The sequence below is a fragment of the Coturnix japonica genome, chromosome 12 (genome assembly GCF_001577835.2).
Source record: "Coturnix japonica isolate 7356 chromosome 12, Coturnix japonica 2.1, whole genome shotgun sequence".
NCBI classification, from domain to species: domain Eukaryota; kingdom Metazoa; phylum Chordata; class Aves; order Galliformes; family Phasianidae; genus Coturnix; species Coturnix japonica.
In genome coordinates, this window is record NC_029527.1 from 1,987,239 (window position 1) to 2,010,233 (window position 22,995).

At 61.2% G+C, this 22,995-nt stretch overlaps 3 protein-coding genes and 1 pseudogene across 5 annotated transcripts in view; 2 read left to right on the forward strand and 2 right to left on the reverse strand.

The window, feature by feature from the left end:
• Positions 1-16,302, forward strand: SEMA3F (semaphorin 3F). 3 transcript variants are annotated; one of them, XM_015874656.1, is made up of 19 exons: positions 1-151; positions 2,203-2,352; positions 6,945-7,105; positions 7,183-7,245; positions 7,407-7,526; positions 8,384-8,473; positions 10,025-10,118; positions 10,384-10,503; positions 11,294-11,433; positions 11,516-11,630; positions 11,831-11,900; positions 12,070-12,214; positions 12,296-12,518; positions 13,116-13,204; positions 13,455-13,496; positions 13,687-13,844; positions 13,912-13,979; positions 14,944-15,077; positions 15,146-15,562. In XM_015874656.1, exons 2-19 carry the CDS (start codon positions 2,241-2,243, stop codon positions 15,560-15,562), a joined length of 2,361 nt encoding a protein of 786 aa, XP_015730142.1. In that variant the 5' UTR covers positions 1-151; positions 2,203-2,240. The 3 variants fall into 3 exon arrangements, with proteins under 3 accessions (XP_015730142.1, XP_015730143.1, XP_015730144.1); XM_015874657.2 differs by lacking the exon at positions 1-151 and having other exon boundaries at positions 2,241-2,352; positions 15,146-16,302; XM_015874658.1 differs by lacking the exons at positions 1-151; positions 8,384-8,473 and having other exon boundaries at positions 2,241-2,352.
• Positions 16,021-17,452, reverse strand: LOC116654020 (annotated as a pseudogene).
• On the forward strand, positions 17,400-21,532 carry GNAT1 (G protein subunit alpha transducin 1). Its single transcript, XM_015874655.2, has 8 exons — positions 17,400-17,843; positions 18,322-18,364; positions 18,714-18,855; positions 18,928-19,085; positions 19,154-19,282; positions 19,357-19,486; positions 19,564-19,717; positions 19,894-21,532. Exons 1-8 carry the CDS (start codon positions 17,738-17,740, stop codon positions 20,082-20,084), a joined length of 1,053 nt encoding a protein of 350 aa, XP_015730141.1. The 5' UTR covers positions 17,400-17,737; the 3' UTR covers positions 20,085-21,532.
• The window catches only part of GNAI2 (G protein subunit alpha i2), a 10,104-nt gene continuing 8,094 nt past the window's right edge, over positions 20,986-22,995 (reverse strand). The window contains exons 6-9 of the mRNA XM_015874654.2: positions 22,683-22,812; positions 22,348-22,501; positions 21,475-21,670; positions 20,986-21,386 (exon numbers count right to left, since the gene is read on the reverse strand). Of these exons, the coding sequence (XP_015730140.1) occupies positions 21,480-21,670; positions 22,348-22,501; positions 22,683-22,812 (475 nt within the window). The 3' untranslated portion in view covers positions 20,986-21,386; positions 21,475-21,479. The remainder of the gene's footprint in view (positions 21,387-21,474; positions 21,671-22,347; positions 22,502-22,682; positions 22,813-22,995) is intronic.

A 22,995-nucleotide genomic window follows, 5' to 3' on the forward strand; every position in this document is an offset into this window, starting at 1 on the left:
GCCGCCGCAGCCCCCGGCCCGCCCCGCCGCGGGTTCGAGCCCCGCCCGCGCCGCCCCGCCCCGCTCCGCCGCTCCATGGGCCGGGGACGCGGCGGTAGTTGCGACATGGCGGGGGGCCGCGGGTGCCCGGCGCGGCGCTGAGCCCCGAGAGGTGAGAGCGGGGACGGAGGGGGAGCCGGGCAGCCACTACCGCGACTGTCGCCGCCGGGACCGGGATGGGGGTCGGGGTCGGGATGGGGCTGGGGCCGTCCCTGCAGCCATCAAACTTTCCTCCTCGCTCAACTCGCCGCGACGTCCCGCGGTGGCGGCGCGTGTCCCGGCTCCCACGCGTGTCCCGATCCCGTGTCACGCCCCCGTGGCTCCCGCTGCCCCCCGCATCCCCGCTCCGCTCCCCCCCCCCCGTTCCGTCGGTTCCCACTCGTGCCGTGGGCAGTCGCTGGTCGCGGGGGTCGGTGCTGCGGTTCGTGCCGGACTCGGGCGTTGGGGGCTGCGGGGGGTCGGGGCTGCGCGGCGGGAGGGTCCGGCCGCGGGGTGAGAGGAGGCGCGAAGTTGTGCAAAGTTATTTCTCGGGGCTGCGGCGATTCCCTTCCCTTCCTTTTTCTTCCCCCTCCATTTTTCTCTTTTCCTCTCCCGTAATTTTTTTCCCTTTCATTTTTTTCCATTTTAATGAATTATTTTTTAACCCTTTTTCCCTTCCCCGCTGCGCTCCGGCCTCTCTCTGCCCTCCCCCTGCCCACCCCGTTCTCTTTCCTCCCTCCCCACATCGCTCCCTGCTGCCCTCGGGGGGTTCCCATCCATCCCATCCCGTAACGGGGAGCAGCCCCCGGCCCCATCCCGGCCCTGTAACACCCGGGAGGAGAGAACGGGAGGGAGGGCTGGGGGGGGCACGGAGCCGGCCAGGAATGTGTGTCCCCCCCCCCCGCCGCAGTTTCCAGTTTCCCGGAGCGCGCTGACCCCGAGGTGAGGGCTCCCGGAGCGCTGCTCCCGGCCGGGCCCTATACACGCAATGGGGCTCCCCCCGCCCACCCCCAGGGCTCCCCCCGGTCCCCTCCCTCCCCGCCGTCCCCTTCCTCCCTCCTCGCTGTGCGCTTTTCCCCTCCTCTCCCTCTTTTCCTTTGTTTGCCATCTCGCTCCCTGTCTCTGACGCGTACGCGGGCTCCATCCAAACGCAACAGTGGGATTTGCCAGAATTATTTCCTAAAAGCCGCCCCGGGGATGGGGATGGCGGGGGGGGGGGGATGGTGTGTGTGTGTTGGGGGGGGGTTGGAATTAACTGCAACCAACTGCGGGTGGGATGGAGCAGCGGGGGGTCGGCGGGCAAAGCCCCGCTGCGGCACAATGGGTGTGAGCGGGGAGGGAGAGAGAACCGAGAGATTTAGGGAAACGTGGAGCCCGGGGGGTGGGGGAAGGAGGAAGGGACGACGGCACTCAGTGCCCGGCAATAGTCCCCGCGGGGGCTTCATTGGGCAGCGCAGTGTGGACGCTGCCCGTCCCCAGGTAGCTCGGTTCGGTGGCGTCCCCGCTTTGCCCCCGAGGGCGCAGCGCGGCGGCACTGAGCGCTGAGCGCTGCTCCGTGTGTCTGAGCCCCCCGGCACGTCCTCACCCCGCAGCCACGATCCACGCGTGTCCCCGGGGGTCCCTGAGCCGGGGCTGTGTGTGTGTGTGTGTGTGTGTGTGTGTGTGTGTGGTGTGTGTGTGTCTCGTGGCCCACTCGGTGCGGAGCCCCTGGAGCCCAGCTGGGCTGCCTGGCACACACAGCGCGGCTTCTTATTTTTTCCCTTTTATTTTTTTATTCTTCTTTTATTTTTGAAAAAAATATATATTCCTTTTTTTTTTTTTCCCCTTTTTTTTTTCCTGCTCTTTTTTTTTTTTTTTTTCCTTTTTTTTTTTGGTGGTGTGTGTGTTCGCTCGCGGAATAATGAAGTCCAGATTTCCCTCCTGTTGGAAAGCTGTGAGCCGGGCTGTGCGCTGCGCTCAGGGCTGGGAGGGGATGGTGGGGATGTGGGGGGGTGGGCAGCCCTGGGTTTGGGCGCACGGCTCACCTGGGTGCACGCCGCAGCCTCACCCTACAACCCATCCCCCCCCCGCTCCTGCTCCCCTCCCCATTTCTGCCCCTTCCCGTGCTGTCAGTGGGGCTGGGCTGCACTCCTCGCTGTGGCGTCCCCCCCCCCTGACGCCTGCCTCGCTGTCACTCTCTGCCAGGCGTGCTCCCCCCGGACTGCCCGCAGCGTGTCCCCACCATGCCCGTGGCCACCGTCCTGCTCTGGGCCACCCTGCTGACCCTGGGCTGGCGGGCAGCCCACGGCAAGGACGGCGTGCCCCCCACCCCCAGGGTGCAGCTCTCCTTCAAAGGTAAGCCATGGGGACCGGGGAGGGGGGGGGGACACGCCGCCTCCTGAGCTCTATAGGGTCACTCTGGATCTGCAGCACTGTGGGGTGTCCAACCTAAATCCTTACCCGGGGGGGCCCCGGCTGCCGGCTCCAGACAGCAGCTTGCAGCCGCGCCGGTATTAGTGCCCGGAGCTGGCGGGGGGCCGGCGGGAAGGGGGGGGGGGGGGGGTGGGAGTGGGAGGGAAGGGGGTTAATTAACCCTTAAGTGCCTGAGCCAACGAGAGGTGCGGGTCCAGATCTGGGACCCACAGCGCAGCCCCAACACTGGCATTTTGGGGGAGGTCTGGCATTTCTGACCACCAAATGCAGGGCTTTGGTTTGTAGAGCAGAACCCAAATCAGGACCTGGGCAGTGCCGACCCCACAGTGTGTGCTGGTGCCGTGGGTCCCTGTGGGCACTGCTGTGCCTGCCTGGTGGTCCCACCTTGTCCCTGGCTGGGGGAGGTGGGTGCTGGCTGTCGTTATCCTGCTGGGATCAGGGCTGAAGCCAGAACCTCCCCTTCCTTCACCCTGGGAGCCATGTGGGGCTGCACCGTGTGTTGTCCCCACTGTGCAGAGCAACGGGGACACCCCAAAATGTGCATTCACAGCTGGGGAGGGGGGTGCTGAGAGGGGAAATGGGGGCTTGGATGCGGGCTGGGCACTCGGCAGGCAGGGAGCAGAGCAGAGCCCCTGCACCGTGCAGAGCCCAGCGGGTTACAGCACCAAACGCAGCCGGGTTGTGCCTCGGCACGAAAATCCCTGGAATGAGGCAGCAGGACAAGCCCAGGCGAGAGGCAGCAGCAATGCCTGCCCTGCACTGAGCTGCTGCCCCTGCGGCTCTGCATGGTCCTGTGCCGCGTCCCTGCTTCCCCTTCCCTGAGAGCTGGGGGTCCGGATCCCACGGGAAGGCTCCGGGGGGAGCTGGGAGCTGCCACCCGGTGAGCCCTGGGCACAAATGGATTCCAAACATTCCATCACGTCGTGGGGTGATGTGTTCCCTGCGCCTGTTTTAGCCCTGGGTCCGTGCTACGGTGGCACACGAGGGGCCGGCAGCCTGCAGGGCATGGGGGCCATAAGGTGCTGCTGGGAAGGTGACGCAGAGGGATGGGAGCAGAGGGATGGGAGCAGCATCCTCCAGGAGGATGGGGAGGAAGCACGATGTGCTGCAGCTCCCCGGGGCCCTGCGTCATCCTCGGCAAAGTGCTGTCGTGCGTGGAGCGTTTCGGGGAAGGCACACAAAGAAGGACGGGCTGCGGTGTCACGGGGCTGGAGCTGCGTCCCTGCCCTGGATGGGACCGGGGGGACCCTCTTGTCATTGCCTTCCTGGTGCCGGGCAGGAAGGTGACCGGCATGGAAAGAACAGCTCGATCCCACGCTGCCCTGGAAGAGGGAGAGGCTGCAGGGCCGCCCTGCGTTGCCAGCAGCTCTTCCCAGCGCCATGCCGGCCAGAAATAGGGTGGATATTTTTAATCACCTCATTGCTTGTGAGCGATTTCCCCCCGTGCCGGGCGCATCCTGCTGCCCCCTCTGCTCCGGTTTCCTCCGCCGGGCACCGGGACGTCAGCTCCAGGAGTGATGGGGAGGATGCGGTGCGTCAGCGGGAGGAAGGTGTACGGGGTCAGGGCTGCGCTTCAAAGCCACCGTCCCATGGGGCCCTTCCCACCTTTTAGTGGGAATAAAAGCCCCCAAACTCCATTTAGAGATAGTCATAACAGCCACATCCCAGAGCGCAGCACCTGCCGTGCCTCAGTTTCCCTGCCCCGCTGGGGATGCTGGTGGCAGATGGCTGCTAAGCTGCTGTAGCTGTGGGGCACACTATGCAGTGGCTGCCGCTGATAAACACGGCCAGATGGGGGGACACGGTGGGGACAGGGGCTGTGAGCACCCACCCCGTCTGCCACCACCACCTTTTTACTAGTTTCCCATCCCTCCCATTTTGTTCTGGGATGAACAGCCCCGAATTTGCCCTGCTGGAGGGAGGGGGATGGAGCAGTTTGGCTCTGCTTGTGGCCCCCTACCTGCAACAAACTGAGCCCTTCCTTCCCCACCTCCTTCATGGAGGGTGGCAAACTGTCTAGGAAAGGCACGGCAGGGCTGGGCGTGGGGCAGCAGTGGGGTTATGGGGCATCACACATGGCTGAGTCTCTCAATGAATGGGTTTCTATGGGGTTCTGTTCAGATGCAGGTTGGGGGTGTCCGTCTGATGGGCAGATGTGACCCCATGCTGTGGCTGTGGGATGCTCGGTGGGGAAAGCTGCACCGGAGCCCTTTGGGGGAAGCGTTTTGGGGAGGTTTGGGGCTTTACTTGCTGCTGATGAGCTGCTCCTGCTGCTGGGGATGTGGCCACGGCAGCGTTATTCTGACTCTGACTGTGGGGTGTCCCACGTCCCTGCTCCTCCTCCACCCCCAGGGGTGCCCCATGGTCCCCTGCTGCTTTTGGGATGGGATCACGCAGGGAAGCATCCATCCCCCTCCAGGCTCCATGGCACGGGGTCTCTTTCCAGGCAGTCCCAATCCCTCCTGGCTGGGGATGAATCAGCATTTTTTGGCTGGAAAAAAAAAAAAAAGAAAGAAAGAAAACCCAACCAACAACTGCTTTTCCTTTTGTGGGGGGGGAATGGAGGCCGTGCCAATGGGGGGATTGGGCTGCAGCGCCAGGCATGGGGCCGGCCCCGCTTTGATGTGGGGTTGGATCCGGGCACTGTGGCACCTGTCCCCTGTCCCTGCTGGGATGTGGGGCTGTCCCTGTCCCCGCAGTGACACTGGGGATCAAAGCAGAGCCATTCCCATCCCATCCCATCCCATCCCGCAGCCCCCGCCGCGCTCCTGCGGCTCCCTACCACCTGTGAGCAGCTAAATGGGAAAAGGGCTTGGCTGGGGGCCACGGAAACTCTCTTATTACATGTAATTAGCTTAATTACATCATAAATAACCCATCAAGGGGTAGAGGAGTGACGCTCAAACAAATAAGCAATTCCGCTTTCCCGGGGCGACCCACCCGCGCTTTGATCGCCCCGATGGCAGCACGTGGGTTCAATGCAGAGGGGACAAACCAACCCCATGGTCACCACACCCCCCACTTTGGATGTGGAGGTTTGGGATGGCCCTAATCCCGGTGCGCAGTGGGATGTTGGTGGCTGTGGGGCTGTAGGGGATGATGCATATGGGGCCAGGACCCCGATCCTGCGCGGCCCCGCGGCTCCGTCGGCACGTGAATTAAATTCATTCCCTCGGATTAAAATCAAGAGAAGGGCTCCCGAAAGGCTCCATCCGCAGTGCCAGGAGCGGGCAGAGCGCTTATTGAATATAAACACGGCGTGTAATTTACATGCTAATTATGTTGAATGCACTACAAGCCCGTAATTAGAAACTAATTAGGTGAGAGCGGGTGTAATTGGCTTCGCAGCACAGCGGATGGGTGATGGAGCACCTGGGGAGGTGGCCGCAGGGCCGGGATGGGTTTAACCCTTTGCTTCCTCTGCTTTTTGGGGTCCTGCAGCACCCAGCTCTGCTTTTTAGGGTGCTCTGTGGGGGATGTGATTATATCACATGCTCCCAGCCATACAGCAGTGGTGTGGGATGGGCACGGGTCAGCCCACCCTGCGAGGGATGCTTGGTCCCCTGTCCCCAAGGAGGCCACCTGTGTGGAATGGGGCAATTAAAAGGGGATTAAGGCGGGAGGGGGGATGAGCAGCAGTGGGATGTGCTCGACTAACCAGCGGCCCCACCAGGGACCTGGGGCTGGGGGATGTAATGGGGTGCTCAGTGCAGGGGGCCAGGGGTCACAGCGTGGGCTCACCTGCTTGTCCATCAGCAGCAGGGTGTGGGGTGTGGGGTCATGGGGGCATTTCCTTTCCCCACTGTGATCACTGGGGCGTGGAGGCAGCTCCGACCCTGTTGTGCCAGTGAAGAGGATGGAGACAGGGATGGAGACAGGGATAGGGACAGGGATGGGGACAGGGATGGGGACAGGGGTTGGACACATCCCTCAGGGAAGCACTGTGTCCCATCCCACCCCACCCAGGTCTGGGGGAAATGTCCCATAGTGCAGCTTCCCAGAGCAGGACAGAGGAATCCTGCCTTGTGCCCTGAGCTGCCAGCCCCAACACAGCCACTGGGGGATGGGGATGTGTTCTGGTGGAGGTGGCATCTGATGGTGGCACCCACTGGGCAGTCCATCCCATCCCTTGTGCTGGCTGCAGGGAGGTGGGGTGCAGCTCCCCAACCCCCCCTGTCTGTGCCCTGCCCCTGCTGCGTGCTTCTTGGCTCCGTCCCACATCATCTGCAGCACTTCTGCCTTCCATCTGGCTGCCTCGCTGCACTTGTGAATATTCATGACCCTCATTATCCTCTTTCACTCGTTTCTCCCACACTCAGGCTAAAAATAACTCCCAAAGGGGGGTGCGGGCTGGGGGCTCTGCTCCCCCTGTACCCAGGAGTTTGGTTTTGGGGCCCTGATCCCTATGGGCTGGGACATGGGGACATGGGGATGCTTCTGCAATGGAGCAGATGTTGGGGGAGCATTGGCTGTGGGCACAGCGACATGCTGACATGTGCCCATCGGCCCCGCAGAGCTGAAGGCCACCGGCACCGCGCACTTCTTCAACTTCCTGCTCAACTCCAGCGATTACCGCATCCTGCTGAAGGACGAGGACCACGACCGCATGTACGTGGGCAGCAAGGACTACGTCCTCTCCCTGGACCTGCACGACATCAACCGCGAGCCCCTCATTGTAAGCGTGGGCCGCCTCCATGGGATGGGATGGCGCGGGGTCAGCTGCCCCGCTCCTCATCTCTGATGTTCCTGCAGATCCACTGGCCTGCATCCCAGCAGAGGATCGAGGAGTGCATCCTGTCGGGCAAGAACAGCAATGTGAGTGTTAGCCAGCGAGTGGAGGGCTGGCGTCCTGCTGGGGACCTGCTTGGGTTGGAGGTGATAGCCACAGTGCCACCCCAAGTATGGCTGGGATGGTGCCGAAGGATCTTGCTGTGTATGGAGCCCTTGCGTAGCTGCCACCATCCTCTCCTTCCCAGGGGGAGTGTGGCAACTTCATCCGCTTGATCCAGCCCTGGAACCGGACTCACCTCTATGTGTGCGGCACCGGCGCCTACAACCCCATCTGCGCCTTCATCAACCGTGGGCGCAAAGCACAGGTAAGGGGAGGAGGGGTGGGGGCTGCAGTGGTGCCCGTGCAGGAGGGCACATCCTGGGGCCGGTGCCAGGGAGCTTGGGGGACTGTGTCAGGCTGAGCTCCAGTGAGGTGAGGCTGAGCGTGGCCGAGACTGTTCTGCAGCATGAGGACTTCTCTGCACCAAGATCCACCGGACCTCACACCAGCCCTACGCCGATCCAGCAGGGGAGGTGCTGTTGCATGGAGCCCCTCTGCGTGGATGCGCCCTGCACTGCTCCAGTGCCAGCATTCTGCAAGGAGAAACGTGGTGGCCTGGTTCCATGAGTGAGCAGGGACAGTGGTGGCATCTCCCATGGGATGCTTGGATACCAACGAGGGAGGATGTCACCCTACCCGGATGAGCACAGCTTGACACGAGAGAGGCGGTGGAGCCCAACATGCTGGATTAGATGCACAGTGGAAGAAGTTTTGGGTGACTGCTGTGGTGTGCCATGAGGGTGTGCCACCCGGGTGACCTCTGTGCCTGGGTCCTGTCCTGAAGGGCAGTGCTGCCTGCTTGAAACAAGCCAAGATGTGGTGCTGTGTGAGGATGGCGCAGCCCAGTGCTCCACCAGTCACAGGGAGAGGCTCAGACTGCTCCATCCTGGAACTGCTGGTGGCATTTCACTGTCAGAGCACTCGGAGATGATCAGGGATGCGCAATGAGGACGGCATCGGACAGCCCTGGGGATGAGGCTCTATGTCCCTGCAGAGCCAGCAGAGAGCACGGTGCCACATGTGGTGCCATGGGGACAGGCTGCCAGCACCATCCTGCAGCCCCCAGCCCGAGGGTCCCATCCCCCCCCGGTGCTAACTCTGTGCCCTGCTCCTTCTCCCCAGGGCTTTCCGCCGAGCCAGCCCCTCCAGCCGGGAGGCCGGGAGAGCAGAGCCACTGACAGCCCCCGCAGCCCAAGACCAGCAGAAAGCAAGGTGGGAACGGGTCTGGGGGCCCGCCGCCGCTGTGCCCACCTCGCACTGGAGCTGCGGGCTCCTTCTTCCCACCGGCAGCTCCTGGGCTGGGGGCCCCTCACCGCGGCCCCCCCCGCTGCCTCCCCTCCTCTCTGCAAAGCTCTCTGCGGCAGCCGGCCCGGCGTCTTCTCTCTCCTGCTCTCACTAACTCTTTCCTCCTCGTCCCCAAGGGGACACTGTCAGGGGTGGCTGTCACCCCTCAGCCTGTCTCTAGGCTTGCTGTGTCCCTGCAAATCCACGTGTCAGCAGAGGCAGGGGGCTCAGGAGAGCCGTGCACAGGAGGTGTTTTGTAGGGTCGACAGAAATGTTGCTGAGCCTGGCCAGCATCCATCTGCTTTGCCCTGCCTGGGGAGGGGGCCTTGTTCAATGGAGTCAGGGAGGTGATGTCCCCAGGTTCTGGGGTCAGCCAGCATCCAGCCTGCCCTGACAGTGTCTCCCCTTGGACTAACATGGGTCAGTGCATGGGACGGGACACATGTAGGTGCACAGACAGATCCTGCCTGTCTCTGTCCCTGCCACGTCCCCTTCTCTCTGAGAGGGGCATCCCTGTCAGCTCAGATTAGGAGAGCACAGTATGATGCTCTCAGCCACCAGCTCTGCCTCAGACACCTCCTGCCCTGTGCTGGGGCTGGACGTGTTTCTGATCACCAATGGGGGAATCACCAGAGCTAATGAAGCACCTGCCTCAGCTCACAGCTTGCCTGATGGGGAGGTGATGTGGCTTATCCCCATGGAGGGGATGGTTAGTGTCATCATGGCCAGCAGCCCCGTGGCTGGTGTTCCTGTGGTTAGCATCCGGTTGTCCCCAGGTTTGCTGTAGCTGGCCAGCAGGATGAGAGCAGCCCTATACACAGCTTTCCAGCCTGTCCTCTGTGGGGGCCCTGCTTGTCCTGTCATTGAGGTTTGCAGGGTACAGGCATTGGTGCTGCCTTGCTGGGGACACACAGGACACCCCTGGCCCTGAATGCCCTGGGGTGGCAGGGCAGGAAGGTTCACACGGTCTATGGGAAGTGGATTTTGCTTCACCCTGGCGCAGGGGTTGGTGCCCAATTTGTTGCAGTGAAGAGAGCAGCTCCCAGTGGTGGGGGTGGCTGGCCCTGAATCACCCAGTGGATGTTGGTAGAAGATGGCTCCTCACTGGCTGTGCCTGCAGCCAAACCCTGCTTGCAAAGGACTGGAGTTGGTGTGTTCCCAGCGCTGCGAGCAGCCCCTGCAGCAGCTTCGTCCCTCCACACTGATGGGCCAGGAAGCAGTGTAGGAACCCTGCAAGCAATAACGGACCTACATGGTGGAGGGCACGGAGCGGCACCCAGCACACACTGAGGAGCACCTCCTGCACACCTCGGCTTCCCAGGAGCCCTGCAGACCCCCACAGGGTCCCAGTGCATCCATCGTCTACTGGCAGCACCTGTGGCCACCACGCTCCATCCCACAGAGGCCTCTGCCTCAGAAAGTGCCATGGGGATGGAGGGGGAAATTGTCACAAGCTCCTTGTTCTGCTTCCTTCTCCAGGATTATATCTTCTACCTAGAGCCGGACAAGCTGGAGTCAGGCAAAGGGAAGTGTTCTTATGACCCCAAAGTGGACACCGTCTCTGCATTGATAAGTGAGTCCTGTGGCTGCCAGGGCTGGGTGGAGGGGACATCACCCACATCACCCCAGTGTCCAAGAGCAGCTGAGCTCCCATTGCTGCAGGCACTCAGGCACCAGGCACCGTCTGGGAGTTCCTTGCAGACTGGTAGCATCCTCCAGTGCTCTCTGGGTTGGCCATAGGCAGCATCTCCTGGTTGCCTGCTGACTCCTGGCCAGGGCTGGATGGGGTGATGGGAGAAGGTACAGGGACCTGGGGGCCTGATCCCTTCCCTCTGCAGATGAGGAGCTCTATGCCGGGGTCTACATCGACTTTATGGGCACTGATGCAGCCATCTTCCGCACTATGGGCAAGCAGACGGCCATGAGGACAGACCAGTACAACTCACGGTGGCTCAATGGTTGGTATGGAGTGTCATCTGCCCAGGTGCCCTGGGGATCCCATAGCTCCAACCATAGGGATGAGATAGATGGAGTCGATGGATGGATGGTTGGATGGAGAGTGAGTGAATGGATGGATGGATGGATGGACAGATGATGGATGGATGGGCAGATGGATGATGGATGGATGGATGGATGGATGGATGGATGGATGGATGGGCAAATGAGTGAGTGACAAATGAGTGGAGAGATGAATGATGAATGGGTGGGTGAATGAGTGGACAGATGGATGGATGATAGACGGATAGGTGGAGGGAGAGAGGACGGAAGGGATGGATGGATGGATGGATGGATGGATGGATGGATGGATGGATGGATGGGTGGATGGAAATCTAGAGCAGATAGAGGGATACCTCTGTGGGGCATAGTGACAGACATGCTGGAGCTTTGCATAGTGCTGGGAGCACCCAGCTGGTGAGAGGCAGCGCTGCCTCTACCAGAGCCTATGTAAGGGTTTTCACAGAGCTGAGCGTTCAACCATGTCCCCGTAGTTGGTGACCCTGAGCGCTCTTCCTGCCCCCATAGAGCACCCCCGGCCCCAGAGCCACAGCTGAATAAACAGAGCGGAGCAGATGGGGTGGTCCTGCTGGGTGTGAGGGCTGCAGGGGCAGGGATCGAGGAGGGGGAGCTGTCAGCACTGGCTGGGCACAGGCTGATGGATGGCGAGGGGAAGCCATCACACCGGTGGCTTTGCAGCAGCGGGGGCTGTGGGTGTTCCCAGGCTGACAGCACTGCGTCGTGCCCTTGCAGACCCTGCCTTCGTCCGTGCCCAGCTCATCCCTGACAGCAGCGAGAGGAATGATGACAAACTCTACTTCTTCTTCCGGGAGAAGTCGGCAGATGCCCCGCTCAGCCCTGGGGTCTATTCCCGCATCGGCCGCATCTGCCTGGTGTGTGCAGTGGGTCAGCGGGGTGCAGGTAGGGGCTGGTGGAGGGGAATGTGGGGCTGAGTGCTGAGTCCCTCTGTCACAGAACGATGATGGGGGACACTGCTGCCTGGTGAACAAATGGAGCACCTTCCTGAAGGCCCGGCTCGTCTGCTCTGTGCCAGGACCCGATGGGATCGAGACGCACTTTGATGAGCTTCGTGAGTGCGTGGGCTCCATGGGAGGGCACTGGGTGGCCCCAATGGTTCATCTGCACCCCGGCACCCTGGGGAGGGGACATGGCACACTGTCCATTTGGGAGGGCGGAGAGTTCCATTGCTGCCCCACCATGGGGGAGCTCAGCCCATGCAGGCATCCCCAGCTCCCCCTGGGGGTAACGTGCTCTTCCTTCTGTCCCAAGAGGACGTCTTCATCCAGCAGACGCAGGACACCAAGAATCCTGTTATCTACGCTGTCTTCTCCGCATCGGGGTGAGTGCGGTGCCCTTGCGGCCTGGCGGTCCCTGGGGATGGGGACTTTTTGTCGAGGTGGGTAGAGGTCCTAGTGGTGCTGAAGTGGGCGTGGGGTGAGGTGGGGATGCTGGCGGTGTCAGCACATAGATGGCACAAATCCCTGAGGCTGTGCCACTCCTCCTACCAGGTCAGTGTTCAAGGGCTCAGCTGTCTGCGTTTACTCCATGGCCGACATCCGCATGGTATTCAATGGGCCCTTTGCACACAAGGAGGGCCCCAACTACCAGTGGATGCCCTACACGGGCAAAATGCCCTACCCCCGGCCGGGCACCGTAAGTAAGACCTCTGGCACTCATGGACACGATAGTCCCTGGACACTGGAGACCCCACTGATGCCTTTTGCCTGCTTGCAGTGCCCCGGGGGGACCTTCACACCCTCCATGAAGTCAACCAAGGACTACCCCGACGAAGTGATCAACTTCATGCGCTCGCACCCTCTGATGTACCACTCCGTCTACCCAGCCCACCGGCAGCCTCTGGTTGTGCGCACCAACGTCAACTACCGCTTCACCACCATCGCAGTTGACCAGGTGGACGCGGCAGATGGGCGCTATGAGGTGCTTTTCCTGGGCACAGGTACCCACGCCGCGCACCGCAGAGAACGCAGCATGCTCCAGCGCGGCCTCACAGGGCACGGGCACTGCCGGGGCTGGGTGCCTCTGCTGGCACCTCTGCTCCATGGTGGAGCAGGACGAGGGGCTGAGACCCCTGTGCCATGGACCCTGGGAGTGTCATGGCCTATTCCCTGCCCTGCTGCCCATCCTAGGACAGTGCCATCCAGCCTGGTCCATTCTGTGCCCCAGTGTCCATCCTAAGACATCCAGCCTAACCTTTTCCGTGGCCCAAGTCCAACTCTCCTGCCTCATTCACCATGTCAGGGCCACTGTTGTCCAGCCTGATGTTTCCCCTTCCTTATTGTCCATCCGAGGGCCACCATGATCTATCCTGGTCTTTCTCAAACCCTGTGCTTATCCCAGCTGCTGTCCCTCTGTCCTGGGCAGTGGCAGCCCCTAGCTATGAGTGGTGACCTGAGTGTCACAGTGCAACTAAGACAGATGAAGATGGGCATGGGGGGTCCTTCCCAGCCCCCATCAAGGACCCCATTCCCAGGAGGGGAGGGCACGGGTGCCCAGCTGGTGGCACTGAGTGTCCAGGCACCCTGGTGTCTTGCAGATCGGGGCACAGTGCAGAAAGTCATAGTGCTGCCCCGGGATGACATGGAGACAGAGGAGCTGATGCTGGAGGAGATTGAGGTGTTCAAGGTAAGGGCTGGGCTGCTGCTGAGCATCATTGCCTTACCCCGTGCCCAGAACTGATGGGACCAAGTGTCATTATCCCAGCTCTGGAGCTGCTGGGACACCAGCCAACCCCATGGGCAGTTCCAGGGAGACCCAAAACATTGTCCCTCTTCCTACTGGCTCTTGTAGCTGCCTTTGCAGCCCCCAGATACTGGTGTGGGCATGGAGGATGCACTCTGTGCTTCACTCCATGTCCTTCACTTCTCCCGTCTAGGTGCCAGCACCCATCAAGATGATGACCATCTCCTCCAAGAGGGTGAGTGACGTGTGGCCAGATCAGGGATCCTGAATGCCTGTTGCCACCATAGCATGACAGTGGCCATTGAGGAGGACGGCGGGTGCCCCTGAGTGGCTCTGGGATACACGGTCCCCACTTCTCCCTGTACTGGGGACAAGGCCATGAGGCCAGGGGGCATCTTACCCTGTCCTCTCTGTCGCCCCAACAGCAACAGCTTTACGTGTCCTCGGCCGTAGGAGTGACCCACCTGGCCCTGCACCGGTGTGACGTATATGGAAAAGCCTGTGCTGACTGCTGCCTGGCTCGAGACCCATACTGTGCCTGGGATGGCAAGGCCTGCAGCCGCTACTCAGCATCCTCCAAGAGGTGGGGATCTGGGGGAGGGCAGGGGGGCCCAAGGAGGTTCCCCAGGTCACCTCCTGCCTCCTCTCAGGCGAAGCAGGCGGCAGGACGTCCGGCATGGCAACCCCATGCGCCAGTGCCGAGGCTATAACTCCAATGGTGAGTGGGCATGGCACAACCCCAGTGTTGGGGGCAGAGGTGTGGGGCAGGACCTGGGGAGGCATGAGTGGTAGGAGGTGGGAGAATGTGGGCAATGGGATGAGTGGGATGAGTGGGCGGGTGGCTTTGAGGGCTGGTGGGTGGATATACTGGGGAAGTATGGGATGTATTGGAAAAGCACCATGGGGTGGGCAGGTGGGTGGAAGTGTGGATGGGGTGCGTATGTGGGTGAATGGAAATGCTGGAGGTTGAGGAAGGATGGATGGATGCATGGGTGGATGAATGGCTGGGTGGATACAGCAGGGAGAAAGAAGAGCACAGATGAATGGATGAATGCTTTAGAAGAGGATGTGGATGGATGGATGGATGGATGCACTGGGAGAAGGAAGAACACGGATAGATGGCCAAGTGAGTAGGTGAGTGAATGGGAATGTTAGATGAGTCAGTGGGTGGGTGAAAGGATGGATACATTGCGGGGAAAGAAGAGCACAGATTGATGTGTGGATGCTTTAGAGGAGGATGACCACAGATGGGTGGATACACTGGGAGAAAGAGGAGGAGGAGATTGACTATGGATGGATAAATGGATGGGCATATTGGGGAGAAAGAAAAGCACAGTGGGTTTCTGGATGCTTCAGAGTAGGGTGGCTGTGGATGGGTGACTACACTGGGAAGAAGAAAAGCACAGATGAATGAATGACCGGGTAGATGAATGAATTGAAGTGTTGGAGGTTGAACGTGGAGAGATGGAGAGGTGGGGGCATAGATGGATACACAGGGGAGAAAGGAGAGGGCAGATGGATGCTTCAAAGGAGGATGACCATGGGTAGATGGATAGATGCATTCAGGAGAAGGAAGATAATGTGTGGATGCTTCAGTTGAATGGGGCAGAGCAACATATTCAGGAGGGAGATGGGACCTGGGGACGTGTGTGTGACCTGGCTGCCATATCCCACTCCCGCAGCCAACAAGAACACGGTGGAGGCCGTGCAGTACGGGGTGGAGGGCAGCACCGCCTTCCTCGAGTGCCAGCCCCGCTCTCCACAAGCCACCGTCAAATGGCTGCTGCAGAAGGACAACAGCGACCGACGGAAAGAGGTAAGAGCCGGGTGCTGCGAGGGGGGTCCGGCTGGTCGGCATCCAGCTGAGCCCCTCCATCCCCACAGCTGCGCACAGAGGGGGGCCGGGCACTGCGGACGGAGCAGGGCTTGCTGCTGCGAGCCTTGCAGCTCTCCGACAGCGGCCTGTATTCCTGCACCGCCACCGAGAACAACTTCAAACACACGGTGACCAAGGTGCAGCTGCGAGTCCTGGCCGCCCGAGCCGTGCACGCCGTCCTGCTGCAAGGCGAGCTGCCCCCCGCCGCGCTGCCGGGAGCCCCGACGCCGCGTTACCAGGACCTGCTGCAGCTGCTCACCCGCCCCGAGCTGGGACTCCTCGATCAGTATTGCCAGGGATTCTGGCGACCACCGGCCCCCGGCCCCCCCGAGCCGCTGGCTGCCCTCAAAGCCAAGGAGCTGCAGGACCAGAAGAAGCCACGGAGCCGCCGGAATCACCCGCCAGAGAGCTGCGGGCACACATGAAACCCCACCCCCCCCACCCCACACCCCCAGGGACTTTGCTAGCACAATGGTCTATTTTTCCCTCCTTTTAATATTAAAAAAAGAAAAAATATCTATAAATAAATAAATATATATATATACCCACACCCATGCAGGCAGACACGCACGCATGCTCGCACCCTCCTCCGCCCCCCTCCCATACCCCCACCCCCCTCCTCCGCCCTCTCCTGCCGGCGGTGGTATTTATTTGCAGGTTGTACATAGTCACCAACATCACCTCCCGGCACTGGGGGTGGCGGAGGACCTGGGGGTGGCTGCATCCGGCTCTTCTCATCCCTCCCCTTCCTGGAGTTCCGTGGGGCTCCGGGTCCCGGTGCCATGGGCGGTGCTGGTGCAGGAGGGGTGATGCCCTTTGGGGTATGGTGCTGCCACGCAGAGGGGTACGAGCCGGTGATGGGAGGGACAAAGCAGCAGTGAGAGCTGGCACTGGGTGAGCTCAGTCTCAGTGCCTCAGTTTCCTCTTCTGGTTATTTTGGAGCCAGAGCTGGGAGGAGGCTGGGCTGCAGGCAGGGGCACACGGCCTCGTCCCCTGCTGGGGACAGAACACAGGTCACACGTGGGGACACGGCCAGGAGAGGTGAGATGGGGCACCCTGCCCATCGCTGGGGTTGTAAATAGTTGTAGGGGAGGAGTGCAGGGGCGGCCAGGTGTCCCCCCTCCCCGCAGCCTGCAGCACGCCCAAATAAACACTGGCTTTGGGACAGATGCCTGCGTGTGCTCTGTTGGGGACAGGAACATCACCGAGTTCTGGGGGTGGGATCCAGGGGAGCACATGGTGGGGTGCTGGGAACGCTGCAGGGTGATGGAGGGGACGCTGGGCAGGGGGACATGAAGCTGGAGGCCACTGGGGGCACTATGGGGGAACTCTGAGTTACCACTGGGGACACTGCAGTCACTGCTGGGGGCACTGGGGTCAGGCATGGGCGGCTCTTGGCCAGACTAGGGCAGCACTTGGGGTACCGGAGGCAGCACTGGTAGCCCTGGTGGGGAAGGGGGGGTGGTACAAGTCTGTGCTTGTCTCTGCTGGACTGTACCAGGCTGTGCTGGGCTGTACTGGGCTGTACTGGGCTGTGCTGGGCTGTACTGGTTTGTAACTGGCTGTAAATGAAAACCCCCAGCTGTACTGGCCCCTGTGGCGCGGGCATGTACTGGGCGTACTGGGTCTTGTGACGGGCGTAGCTACGGGCTGTACTGGGTTCTGACGGGCTGTACTGGGCTGTACTGGGCTGTACTGGGTTGTACTGGGCTGTACTGGGCTGTGCTGCTCTATGCTGGGTCGCTCTGCCCTCTGGCGGTCAGACTCGGAACTGCAGGAGCCCCGCGGAGGAGGGTTGGGGGGACACTGGGGAGGTGTAAGATGCTGGGGCTGGGGGACAGGGGGCTGCACTGGTGGGGACGGGGCTGGGACACAGAGGGCTGTTCCTCGGAACACGGGGGTACTTCGCTGGCAATGGGGACACACTGGCAGGGGGCGGGACGTGGGGTGTCCTTGGTGTTGTGTGGTGAGGCATAAGGATACCTGGGGGCTGGGGCAAAGGGCACTGAGAGGAGCTGGGGACATTATGAGGGTCTTGGAAAGGGCTCAGGACGTGGGGGTGGGGATGACACTAGGGGTACAATGACATCAGGCAGGGATTCTTGAGAGTACGACTGGGATGGTTCACAGGGCCATACCCACGGCCTGAGAACAACAGCAGGGACATCCCTGGAGCGGGGCCATACCCATGGCTGGGAACAGCGGGTACATCTGGGTACAGCAGTGGGTACAACATCCCCACTATAAGGCCATACCCATGGCTGGGGCCAGCAGGGACATCCCTGCCACGGGGCATAGCCACGGCCTGGGGACATTGGGCCACCATCTCTGGGAGGGGACAGCTGGGCGCCCTCTCCGCAGAAGCGCTGACGCCGGGAGCCGGGGGATTGCTGAGCTCAGCCCCGGGCAGATTTCGGGGCTTTATCCGCACTCTGCCTTAAGCCGCGCTCCTTGTCCCCGTCCTTGGCCCACTTGGGTGGCAGCGGCGGCCGCAGTCGGGCGGTGGGCGAGCGCTGGAGGCGGCGGGGGGCTGGCGCTCACTGCCCGTCCTGGTGCTGACCTCCACCGAGCGGGCGAGCCGGCGGGCGGCGGAGGCGAGGATGGGCGCAGGGGCCAGCGCCGAGGAGAAGCACTCCCGTGAGCTGGAGAAGAAGCTGAAGGAGGACGCTGAGAAGGATGCCAGGACCGTCAAGCTGCTGCTGCTGGGTAGGTGGGCACAGCTCCGGGGGATGCCTGAACCTCCCCCGTGACATCCTCGTGCTCCAAACCCTGTTAGTCCCAGACTCCTCATTACCCCTGAAGCTCACCCCATCCAATACCCCCGTGCCTCTGAGCACCCCAACTCCACCCCAGCATCCCCAGACCCCTCCACATGCCCCTGAACGCTACCCTCGCATCCTCCCAGCACTGTGTCCCCCTCCCAATGCCCCCCAGTTTCCCCAGTTGTTCTCTCATTCATCCCCATGTCCGGGCCCTGGCTACGTTCCCCTGCAATGCCCCACTGCTGTGTCCCCATCCCTACCCCATCCTCTTCTTCCCCCCACCCCCAGCTCCCCCAGCACACCCTTGACTGAGCCCCCAGCAGCACCACCCCAGTGCCCCCCCCAGACCTGGCTCTCTCCCTCCCTGTTTCCCTGTGTCCCCCTTTGGTGGTCACCACTGTGCCCCCACTCTGTCCCCACAGGAGCAGGAGAGTCAGGGAAGAGTACCATCGTCAAGCAGATGAAGTAAGTCACACAGGCAGCACCGTGCCACCTACCTGCCCCATATTACAGCCAGAGGGAGCATCCACCCCTCAACGCCCTCAACTGCAGCGATGGGCACCTCTGCCTTATTTTCTAGCCCCATGAGTGTCCCCACCCTTTAGTTGACCCCCATGAGTTCTCTCATCCTATAGTTCAGACCCAAGGGTGCCCCTACCTTATGGTTCAGCCCTATGGCTGCCACCACCCTATTATCCACCCACATGGGTACCCCTACGCACCAGTTCAGTGCCCACAATTGCCCCTACCCTATAGCTCAGCTCCATGGGTGCCCTCAGCACCCCACTCAGCCCCATGCCCCCATCTTGTCCAGGATCATCCACCAGGATGGTTACTCACTGGAGGAGTGCTTGGAGTTCATCGCCATCATCTACAGCAACACGCTGCAGTCCATGCTGGCCATCGTGCGTGCCATGACCACGCTCAACATCCAGTATGGCGACTCAGCCCGCCAGGTAAGGGGCTCCCAGCATGGGGTGTGGAGTTGTACCCCTTCCCCATCCCCACTGAGCCCCCATCCCTTGCAGGATGATGCCCGCAAGCTGCTGCACCTCTCAGACACCATTGAGGAGGGCACCATGCCCAAGGAGATGTCGGACATCATTGGGCGGCTCTGGAAGGATGCAGGCATCCAGGCCTGCTTTGACCGGGCCTCTGAGTACCAGCTCAATGACTCGGCAGGATAGTAGGTGCAGGGTGGGCAGGTGGCTGGGGGCACCCTTGGTGGGACGTGCCTCACACTGTGCCCATCAGCTACCTGTCGGACCTGGAGCGCCTGGTGACCCCTGGCTACGTCCCCACTGAGCAGGACGTGCTGCGCTCCCGTGTCAAAACCACCGGCATCATCGAAACCCAGTTCTCTTTCAAGGACCTCAACTTCAGGTAGGGGCTGAGCCCCCAAGTGCTGGGGTGAGGGGTATTAGGGGGATGCTGAGCCCCCTGGTCCTGCCCTGCAGGATGTTCGATGTCGGGGGGCAGCGATCAGAGCGCAAGAAGTGGATCCACTGCTTTGAGGGGGTGACGTGCATCATCTTCTGCGGGGCACTGAGTGCCTACGACATGGTGCTGGTGGAGGATGATGAAGTGGTAGGTGGCCGTGCCAAGGGGTGCTGGGTGGGCTGGGGGGCTGACAGGGGGCTGACAGGGCTTGTGTCCTCCCACAGAACCGCATGCACGAAAGCCTGCACCTCTTCAACAGCATCTGCAACCACAGGTGCTTCGCCACCACTTCTATCGTCCTCTTCCTCAACAAGAAGGACCTCTTCGAGGAGAAGATCAAGAAGGCGCACCTCAGCATCTGCTTCCCTGACTATGACGGTGAGGGCAGGCACGCTCACACCCTGCATGGGGGGTTTGGGTGCTGGCACCCCTTGCCAGACACTCATCAGGTGAACCCAGCACCCTCAGCACCCAGCTGAAGGTCTGGGCTGTGGGGTGATGGCAGGGGAATATAAGGGTTGCAGGGTGCTGGGGACCCATGGCCCTGCTTGTAGGTCCCAACACCTATGATGATGCTGGCAACTACATCAAGCTGCAGTTCCTGGAGCTGAACATGCGGCGGGACGTGAAGGAGATCTACTGGCACATGACCTGCGCCACTGATACCGAGAACGTCAAGTTCGTCTTTGACGCCGTCACCGACATCATCATCAAGGAGAACCTCAAGGATTGTGGGCTTTTCTGAGCCCCAGCCCCTATGCTCCCCCCCCCCGACCCCCTGGTGCCCCTGCCCACCCTCTGCCACTGCTTCTGCTTGTCCCCAAACCCCAGCAATGTGACCTGCACAGCTCCAGAGCATCCCACCAGCCATCCCCCCGCCTGCATACACCCCTGGGTGCTGGGGACACCTGGGGTCCCAGGGCATCCCTTGGTACTGAGGGGTGCTGGATCCCCCTGGGGACCACGGGATGCCCTTGGGAACAGCACCACAGCTCCAAGATAGCAGCCCCAGGTGAGTGCCAGCCTGCAAGGGACCCCCCTATGGGCACCCACGGGGGGGCTCTGAACCCACACATCACCTCAAACCCAAAGGTGACCTCAGATGCTGCCAAGCCCCTCCTACATCCCCCCTCCCCCACAGAGACCCACAGAGGAGGAAGAAAGCAGCTGCATCACCCCCCACATTGACATGGGTGGGGGGGGGGGGGGGGGGTAGGTGATCACTCATATTTCCTTTTTTTTCTTTCTACATTTTATTATCTCAAACCATGTGAACAATTCAGAAAAAACATCCCGTGGGAAAAGCAGGAGCTGAGGGACAGAGGGGGGAGGGAGGGCAGCCCCATACAGCAGGGTCTGCCCCCCGGCACAGCTAGCCCTACCTGCTAGGCCCTATTAGAGAGGGGCAGGGGGGCACCAGCCCTCTCCCCCCAGCCCGGCGCCAGACAAAGGGGACCCCCCTGCAAGGCACACGATTTCGGCATTACCTGCACGAAGACGACGCGACCACGTAGCACTTGATGCTTTTAAATAGTTTCTTAAAAAGGTTTCTTTAAAAAGCAACGTAAACCAAGCTTGGTGTGTGTGTGTGTGTGGGTGTGTATGGGTAGGTGTTTGTGTGTGTGTGTGGCTTGTCTTTTTGCTTGTTTTTCTTTTTGCTGGTTATTAATTAAAAGGAATGTTTTCGGTCGTGTTTCCTGGGGGGGGTCCCCTCACCGGCCCCTGCGATGCCGGGAGCTCCGCGGCCCCCCTTCAAACACGGCGTTTTGGATGTAAACGGTACGGAACTGAATAAAAAGGAGAGGCTGGGGAGATGGCGACCGGTTACAAACCGAGAGAGAAATCCTCCTGTCCCCAGCCCAAAAGGCAAAGGGGGGCGGGGGGACACCGGGGGCGAGCGGGGACAGCCCTGGGTCAGGCGTCGCAGGCGGAGCATCCCCACCGCTGCCACCACGGCCGTCACCAAAACGTCTCTTTAGAGGGTTGGGGGATGAAACCAGAGGAGAAGCAGAATCGCTGGGCACGGTCCTCCCTTCATCGGTGCGTCCTAGGAGAGAGCAAGCCATGAGCGGGATGGGGATGGGGTCAGGGAGGTGCTGGGCAGCGGGATGGGGACGGCACTTGTGGGTTCTTACCGCCCTCAGAAGAGCCCGCAGTCCTTCAGGTTGTTTTTGATGATGACGTCGGTGACGGCATCAAAGACAAACTGCACGTTCTTGGTGTCGGTGGCACAGGTGAAGTGCGTGTAGATCTCCTTGGTGTCCTTCCGCTTGTTCAGGTCCTCAAACTGGCACTGGATGTAGCCGGCAGCCTCGTCGTACTTGTTGGCACCTGGGGAGGGAGAGATGATGCTGGGGATGTGCCACAGCCCCCCAGACCCCAAAGGGCTTTGGGTTTAACTCATCCTCCCACGAAGCTGCCTCACTAATCTAGCCAAGTGGCCACATTGGGACACAGCTCCCCAAAATGCCACCAGCCCGAGCACCAGGGCAGGGCAGAGTAACCACCACGCTCACAGGGTGCACACTGCAGCCCCAGGGCTCCCTCACTGCCCATCTCCATCTCAGCCCCTGCGGCTTCCTAAGCCTCTTATTCTTTTCATCACCTCTGCTTTATCCACACATTGCTTTAAGAGCATGTCCAGGTGCAGCCTGGGCACCCAATAAGCCTTAAACCAGGGCTGTTCCTAACCCAGCTCCTCCACTCCTTCCCAAACCCCTCCCCTGTCCCCACAGCACCCCAAGTGCCACCCAACTCCACAGTACCACAGGCCACCCCTCTGCCTCAGGCTGCACCACACTATGTTAGAGATGCAATGCTCATAGCAGGACCTCAGGACCACCCCACCAGCCCTAAGGATTCCCTGCAAGGAGTCCCATAGGTTGCTGAAGCAGGGACCCCACACCCAGAGCCAGCAGAGCCACCATCCCCATTGCCATTCTGGAACCCCAATGCAAGGGGAAGCAGCAGATGAAGCCCTGATAGGGCCAGCACTGCCTGCTGCACACCTGTGTACTCGGGGAAGCAGATGGTCAGGGGGGAGTGCTTGATCTTCTCCTCAAATAGGTCCTTCTTGTTGAGGAAGAGGATGATGGACGTGTCCGTGAACCACTTGTTGTTGCAGATGCTGTCGAACAGCTTCATGCTCTCGTGCATCCGGTTCTATCAGAGGAAGGGCACCACATCAGGAATGTGCTGCCACACCACGAGCCACTGGCCTTGGAGCTGGGCACCAGGCACCCCACACTGCTGCACCAGGCCAGCAGCCACCACAGTGGGGTAGCAGCATGGGGTGGGGATCTCCTGGAGCACCCTACAGCTGAACGCCCACCCCCTTGCTCACCATCTCCTCATCTTCTGCCAGCACCAGGTCATAGGCGCTCAGGGCCACACAGAAAATGATTGCCGTCACCCCCTCGAAGCAGTGGATCCACTTCTTCCGCTCCGAGCGCTGGCCGCCCACATCGAACATCCTGCAGGGCAATGGCAGTGTGTGTGAACAGCACCCCAACTGCTGCACCCCCAGCCCTGCCTCAGCCCTCCCAGCAGAGCGGGGTGATGCCCTCTGCACAGAGGGGAGCTGTGCAGCATTGCTTGGCCAACCCCAACCTCCATCTCCAGCAGCAGCTCAGCACCGGGCCGGCACGCCGAGGGTT

Bases quoted from the DNA above. Each gene is read 5' to 3' on its own strand.
- GNAT1 (XM_015874655.2), top strand. From the start codon at position 17,738: ATGGGCGCAGGGGCCAGCGCCGAGGAGAAGCACTCCCGTGAGCTGGAG. The intron at 18,856-18,927 runs GTAAGGGGCTCC...CATCCCTTGCAG, and splicing joins ATGGCGACTCAGCCCGCCAG to GATGATGCCCGCAAGCTGCT. The intron at 19,283-19,356 runs GTAGGGGCTGAG...CCTGCCCTGCAG, and splicing joins TTCAAGGACCTCAACTTCAG to GATGTTCGATGTCGGGGGGC.
- SEMA3F (XM_015874656.1), top strand. From the start codon at position 2,241: ATGCCCGTGGCCACCGTCCTGCTCTGGGCCACCCTGCTGACCCTGGGC. The intron at 11,434-11,515 runs GTGTGTGCAGTG...CCTCTGTCACAG, and splicing joins GCATCGGCCGCATCTGCCTG to AACGATGATGGGGGACACTG. The intron at 13,980-14,943 runs GTGAGTGGGCAT...CCACTCCCGCAG, and splicing joins CCGAGGCTATAACTCCAATG to CCAACAAGAACACGGTGGAG.